Source organism: Dipteris shenzhenensis, chromosome 1, assembly GCF_047967505.1.
Source record: "Dipteris shenzhenensis isolate YYH24624 ecotype China chromosome 1, Dip_SZ_1.0, whole genome shotgun sequence".
Taxonomy (NCBI): domain Eukaryota; kingdom Viridiplantae; phylum Streptophyta; class Polypodiopsida; order Gleicheniales; family Dipteridaceae; genus Dipteris; species Dipteris shenzhenensis.
In genome coordinates, this window is record NC_141596.1 from 10,388,099 (window position 1) to 10,395,148 (window position 7,050).

Genomic DNA, 7,050 nt, shown 5'->3' on the forward strand with positions numbered 1-7,050 from the left:
TTAGGAGCCCTAATGTGCACTAGTACACATCAAAATTAGGCTCTAATTAGCCCCTCATTTTGTCCCTCTTTGCCCTTTTTGGAGTAAAATTAAGCAATGGAATAAAAATTAGGGGATTTAAGGTGTGATAAGGGTCAAATTTAGGGGCTCTCCCAAGAACTTTTTGGTGTGCACTAGCATACATTAAAATCGGGCTCCCAAGAGACCTAAATTTTATCATTCTTTTCTGTTCTTAAAAAGTCAAAGAAGGGAACACGATAAGAATACACCTGCATTATCTTTTAAAGTGTTTCAGAAAAGAGTTAAGCATACAAGGAAGGAAACTTGAAAGATTATGAATAGTGACATAGTTCAATGGGTGAAAATAGAAAACATTGATAAGAAACCCTTACTTTCTAGATCTGCTGGAGATAGGTCATGCTACTCATGATTCTTTGTTTATCTCCGGAAAGTCAAAGGTAATGGATAAGAAGGAGTTGACGGCAAGGATGTGGAGGCCTATAAAGTACTTACCTGACAAGTATGCATCCATGGCAGCACAAAAAATTTTAAAGAAAGAATGGTTTTTTGGAAAAAAAGACAAAGACCACTGCATGGAAGAATGCATCAATGTACAGGTGAGGCATGATGCAGTGCATAGTGCCATTAAGTATTTGCTGTCAGAGAAACAAATTCCACTTACTCATTGTAACATTGACTATAATGTGGTGAAGCATATAGCTTCTTTGTCAACACCCAAGGTAAAGCTATGGGCAAACAGGTGGATTAAAAAGGATGAAGATGGGTCAGAAATAGTAACCTCTTATATGAGAAAAGAAATCCCACAACAGGTGGTTGCATATGTGGAAAGATTAATCAGCGAGATAAGGATGCCGACAGATATGCACCAAAGCTTTCAATTCAATGTAGAGGTTACGGCAGAGGCTTACATGCAATTGGCTTGAGCACATAAGAGGCCATGCAAAGCAACATAGATTTAGACTATATTCTTTGTAATTTACTGATTGCATGTCTTTAGATCTTCATGCAAGTAGGCCTATGTATATACCATCATGGGTTCTGTTGGAGTTGTCAATCCAGTTTTGGGTATGGGATTCACAAATGCTACACTAAATTAACCATTTACGCTTCCACCGAGATGTTTAGAGTAGCATAGTGACCTAGATCACTGATTTAAATAGAATTTTCTCAATGGCATCTAGTAAGATGGTGGCATCCAAGGTCCATAAAGGGATTTCTATGTTAGCAAGTAGGTGAAGAACAATTGAGTGTCATAAAATAGACACATAAGAGAAATGGAGGTGCATCAATAAATGTCATTATTATTAAGCAATGGCATAAATAACTCAACATGTATGTAGCATAGAAATGGAAGACAATAAATTCTCTATGTGTGCACTTAAATGTAATCCATATTGGAGAGAGAAGGTAAAGGAAGACTTGTACATAAACTTGAGACTCAATTGTCTACTCAGCTTACAACAATGATAGCCATTAGTTGCAATAAATCTATTCTATCCAATATTCATTTGTTCCATAAGAGTCTTCTCCATATGTCAAGCGTATCAGTATGCATGAGCAAATTCTTTGACCACGTGAATGGTTCCACTACCATCATCATTGTGGCATCCAGTTCGCTCATCAGACCTTTAGACTCGAACCTCATTGGGATAAAGATTCGGGCCTCATTGGGGCTACCCTGTAATGCCCAATTATTTCATACACCACACAACCCCAACATGGCTTGATTTAACGCATGGAGTTAATGGGCAACTTGGTGACCACTAGTCAATCATTTGGATTCTACCCTTGCACACTTCTCCCCTAACCACATAATTACTATTTTCATTATATTTTATTTTTACTTCATCATGAGAGGTTTGTAGCATGGAATGAGGAATTTCAGAATGCCTAAGCTTAATTTTATAGGCTATTAAAAGTGTAATAGATTTTTGTCATGCATACTTGTGTGTATCAACCCGACTCTTAATGAGTATTGCAATAGAATGTTGAGTATGTATGCAAGCAAGCTTTTGAAGAACACCCAAAATATGCATCTTTGTTCTGTGCAAAGGATGCTCAATTCCTAGAAAATTAAAAGAGCTCAATGTATAGACATGTAGGCTACTGTGCAAAACAAGTTGATGGCACAATGACCTTCCTTTCAGAGTTCCTTGTATACTTTTTTTTTTGTCACTAAATGAAGAGACAATTATCCACTCACATTTAGGTAGCCATTGATGCACAACAATTGCGAGGAGCAATGTTCAAAGAAAACATTTTTCTCAACAGATCACAAAATCTGGGGTTTGAATATTTTTCAGTTTTTTCTGTAGAATTTGCAGATCTTTTAAATTGTTTCAAATTTTGTATATTTTTTACAAAATTAAGAAAATATTTTCTATGAGTGAAATTGAAAATGTTGCAGGTGCATTATATATAATTTGTAGGATTGCCAGTGAGGAGATGAAAACCACAAAACTAGAAAGTCCCCCTACACATAGAAATCAACTGCTTTGATCGAGACCAAGAGAGCAAGGAGGAAAATTTAACTCACATACACCATAGCGAACTATTCCCTTCCAAAAGAGTTCCAAAATCGGATTCCTTATAAAGGCAATGCCGATTATATTAGTAACAAAAGAGATGTAGACAACGTTTGAAGGTCCTTGGGCGCATGAACTATCCATCCTCGTAAGCTTGCCTTGTCTTATTCATTATACGTAGCTAGCTACTGATGTGATGCCTGCAAACAACAAAAGGGGGACTACATGGTCAATCCATGGCACAAACATTGTTCACAAAAAACGTACACAATGAACCTACAACATTTTCATTTTTCACTTGTAAAACATATTTTCGCATTTTCACACGCTTTAAACTTTGCAAATTCTCGAGATTCTTGAACCAGTGGACAGAAATCAGACTTATAGCTAATACTTCATGAGGTAGGGAAAGAGAACTAAGCCAATTTGCTCTCCGAAATGGCAATCTAAGTCTAATTTTTTTTCCTGTTAAGATAAGAAGGGGCCGCACCCGATAATGGTGATCAACCCTGAATCCAGACGGCACGCAGCTTGGTTCTCCCTTGGACCACACAGCCTGTTCCGTAGATTTGGGCAACGCTACTGTAGCTTTCACAATTCTTCTGGTTATGGATGGACACACGAGTGCCGCTGCTAACATCACTGATGCGAACCGCACCCTGGTCATTGAACGTCTGACAAGTATTACCGCCTACGTAGAAGGTGTTGGTAGCAGATCCGTCACAGCTCGCTGGGTTGAACGTCTCGATCTTTGCCGCTTCGCTCGTCACTATAGATAGCAGGAGTAACACGGAAACAACATTGCGTGCCATCATCATGGCCATGATCGTACGTCCGCTCAAGACTGAAGACAGATGGGTTGGAATTCGAACAAACACAGTGAAGATCTGTTATGCAATTGTGAGAGAGAGAGAGCTCTTTCTTGGGCTTATAAAGAGCCATGCGGAAGCACCACGAGGGAGAAAATTTCTCTCCGAACTGAAATTCCTTGGCTCTCCTTTCCACGTATGTACTGAAGAGACTGAACTCCGATAGAGTACGACAGCTGCATATGAAAGTGCCTGAAATGTTACAATATGCCGTTAAAACACAAGTTGATAATAGTCATACTGTCGTGTACGCCACGCATTTAAGGCCCTTAGCACGTGTGACTCGTGAGGAAACAAGATAGGAATGTGTTTCTCGGAGATAGGAAACAGCGAATGCACCGTATTGCTATCCTATTCACCATGCACTCCAAGCATCTAAGGCCCTTTTTATCTCAACTAAATAATTTTTTTTTACAAGAAGGCGGCCTAGAGGGATGCTTTGTTTTGTGAGCCCTCATTGAACCATGTGTCACGATCTTAAACATTGATCTTCAAAAGATCTAATGGGCTGAATTGTGCTTTCTTTTTGGGTGTCCATTGCTTTTTAAAGCACGCATATATTTTTTGGGTCACGATCTTAAACTTTGATCTTCAAAAGATCTAATGGTCTAAATTGTGCTTTCTTTTTGGGTGGCCATTGCTTTTTAAAGTAGGCAGATATTAAAGATTTTACATATTTTTTGCCCTTATCAAGCATTAAGCTTACATTAAATGGACTTTTTGGCCCTCCATGCCCGTGTGTATCAATCACAATCGTATTGATTGTGTATTGATTTTTTCTTTTCTTTTAGAGTTATTTTCGTGAGCGAACGATATGGATTTCCTAACACGGCTTTGTCTTATTATGTTCCTATTGTATGACTCTGTTGTGATAAAAACCTTCGAAGATCTAGAGCACGATATGCTAGAGTACCTTTGAAAGCACTATAAGAGAGTGTATTTCGTCGGTCCTGTATTGCCCCCGTCTTATCTTACTAGTTCGTTCAATGTCGACGATGGTTCTGCGGCCATCGGGCTAGAGCAAATGCGTGTGCCTAAAATGGTTGGGCCAACATCAACGTGATTCTGTTAATCTCTATGTTTCCTTTGGCAGCCTTGTTGTTCTCTCTCCGCATCAAGATAAAGAGATTGCTTACATACTTGAAGCAAAAGCAAACTGACAATCTATCCTCTAGGTAGCAAGTCATGATGCCATCATGGATGTTTTTATCAAAGGTATATATATATATTAATATAAAATCCTGGCGAAAGTTTATCGAGCTAATTTTTTTAGTTTCACAATGTTGATAGCATATAGCACAAATTTGTATATTTTCTTTTAAATTTTGAAGTAAAATATGTAAATCCTTGCGAAACTTCCAATTTTTTCACATTAGAGTTTCAAATCCTGGCGAATGTTTCAAACATTTATTTGTATTAGGGCATACAAACTCTCCACACCAATATAAAAGTTATGCTTCTTTACGAAACTAACATGAAAAATTCATCCTTGGATGTCATGCACAAAAAGTCACCACATGCGCTCTTAGAGGATTTCTTGGACCGCATGAGAGATTGCATAATTGTTGTTGCATGGGCACCACAACTACGTGTACTTTGCCATCCCGATGTAGGGGGGCTCTCAACACATTATGGGTGGAATTCAATGATTGAGAGTATAGCCACCGGAGTACTGATGTTGGTACATAGGGATCAGTGGACAAATGCAAGATTTGTGGTGGATAAATGGAAGGAAGGAATGCCCTTGGAAGTTGACGAAGAGATGGGTTGTGTGAACAAGAAAGAGTTGGAGTAATTAATGCAGGGAAAAAAGGGAAGATAGCTAAGAAACAATACTCAAGATTGAAGTGTGAGTGCTAAGAGGGCGTGAGTGCACTTCCTGTCAAAATCTCCACAATTTTAAAGTATAAGGAACAATGAACATTCAAATGATGTTTACGACAGGCAGCCTTAAGGGATGTTTAGGTTCCTTGAGCCCTAGTTCACAGCCACATGAAACTAGTGTAGCCTTTGGTTTTGGATTGATCTAAGGGCTAAAAGCTTTCCTTAAAAAAGAAATGCTCCCTAACATGGTCATGCCTTCTTGCTTTTAAAGATTACGTGTCTTTGTCTTCTTCTCTTGTGCATAGGAGAGTGTGAAAAAGCATGGACATGCTACTTGTGAGTTGCGGATCGAATCCTCCATATTTTCATTTTGTTTGCTTCTAGTATATATGTTTTTGTTCTCTCTTAGAATTGTTCATACATAGTCAAGAAAGAATAGAGACTTAAAGGAATGATTGAATTTGATGAAGAGTGATAGATTATATTAAAGTATCATAAAAAAGAGAACAATATATGATAGGCTATAGGATTATCAATAACCATAAACATGTGTATTGATAGGGATATGACTATGAATTATACTACTTGGTTACGATTTCAGAAATCAACAAGTATCATTGAGTGGAATTTCAGTTTGAGATTATAAGTTCATTGAAATCCTTCTTCTAATGATTTATTGATTTTTCATCACATAAATATTGAAAGATTGAATAATACTGGTGATTAATTCCAAGGTTACTTATACTTGAAATACTTCATTATTATTAATATTGTGAATTTAGGGAAAGGATACTTGATCGAGTGATGGAATTTAACAAGCATGATTTGTTGTATTTTGGATGTGTAGATGCAAGCTCCAATGAATACTTTGTGGGGATGCATAACTAAACCGTGTTTTGCCATGATAGATGGTGATGGAATTAATGACAAGGATTGGAGTTAGTGCGGGATTATCGATTCAAATGCCGCACGATGCATGTTATATGGCTATGGGCCAATGTTGTAAAAATCACAAATACGAAGCCATGTGCTATTATTTTTGGATGAAGGAATATTAAGCCTTATGATATTTTGAGCTTGTGGAGCTATATTAAGCTATCTCTCTAATTGTAAAAAAGGTATGCTCGTTACTTTCACATGTATTATTATTGGCTCTTTGCTTTTTGGAATTATAATTATAAATACTCTAGTGGGAAGCAAGAGCCACCATCTAGAGGGGGCAGATTTGACCCTATGCGGTGTCACTCTCTTCTCTCTTCCTGACTCCCTTCTCTCTCCTTTCCTTATTCCTTTTCCTTTGTTCATGTTTTCTTATTTTGTTGATCATGTGTTTGTGGTTTCATGAATTCATAGAGGTATAACTAATCCCCTTTCCCATTTCAGTGATATCAAAGCTTGGCTATGCTCTAGCTTGACTGCGAGAAGCAAGCGACATGATTTTTGCCAATATGATAACACAATTGTTCATAGAACATTCTTTCTGATCATTTCGACTACTTGATCACTAAGTTTTGAGTTCATATGAAAAAGTTATCAAATGTGTGTCAAAAATGTTTGAATTATGATTGACCAAAAGGTCTCACGTGGGCTTGTTCAAAGGGTATGCGCCGATTATTTTGACTGGTGGGGTAACTATATTCTGATTTCACATAAGAAAGTTATGGTTATTGCTTTTTGGTACCTGCTGTCAACAAACGGGTTGAAGAGTCTTTGGATAGGAAAATGAATAGCCATAATTAGAGAGGACTTGAGGATGGAAAAGGTTGATATTTTTTATAGAATAAATAATATTTGAGGCAAAGTAGCATCGT

At 37.5% G+C, this 7,050-nt stretch overlaps 1 protein-coding gene across 1 annotated transcript; it reads right to left on the bottom strand.

Moving 5' to 3' along the window:
- Positions 1-2,604: 2,604 nt before the first annotated feature.
- LOC147905356 (uncharacterized) lies at positions 2,605-3,461 on the bottom strand. The gene is made up of 2 exons (XM_087379948.1): positions 3,037-3,461; positions 2,605-2,746 (listed from the first exon to the last, which is right to left on the bottom strand). Exon 1 carries the CDS (start codon positions 3,368-3,370, stop codon positions 3,050-3,052), a length of 321 nt encoding a protein of 106 aa, XP_087236074.1. The 5' UTR covers positions 3,371-3,461; the 3' UTR covers positions 2,605-2,746; positions 3,037-3,049.
- Between the last annotated feature and the right edge of the window lie 3,589 nt (positions 3,462-7,050).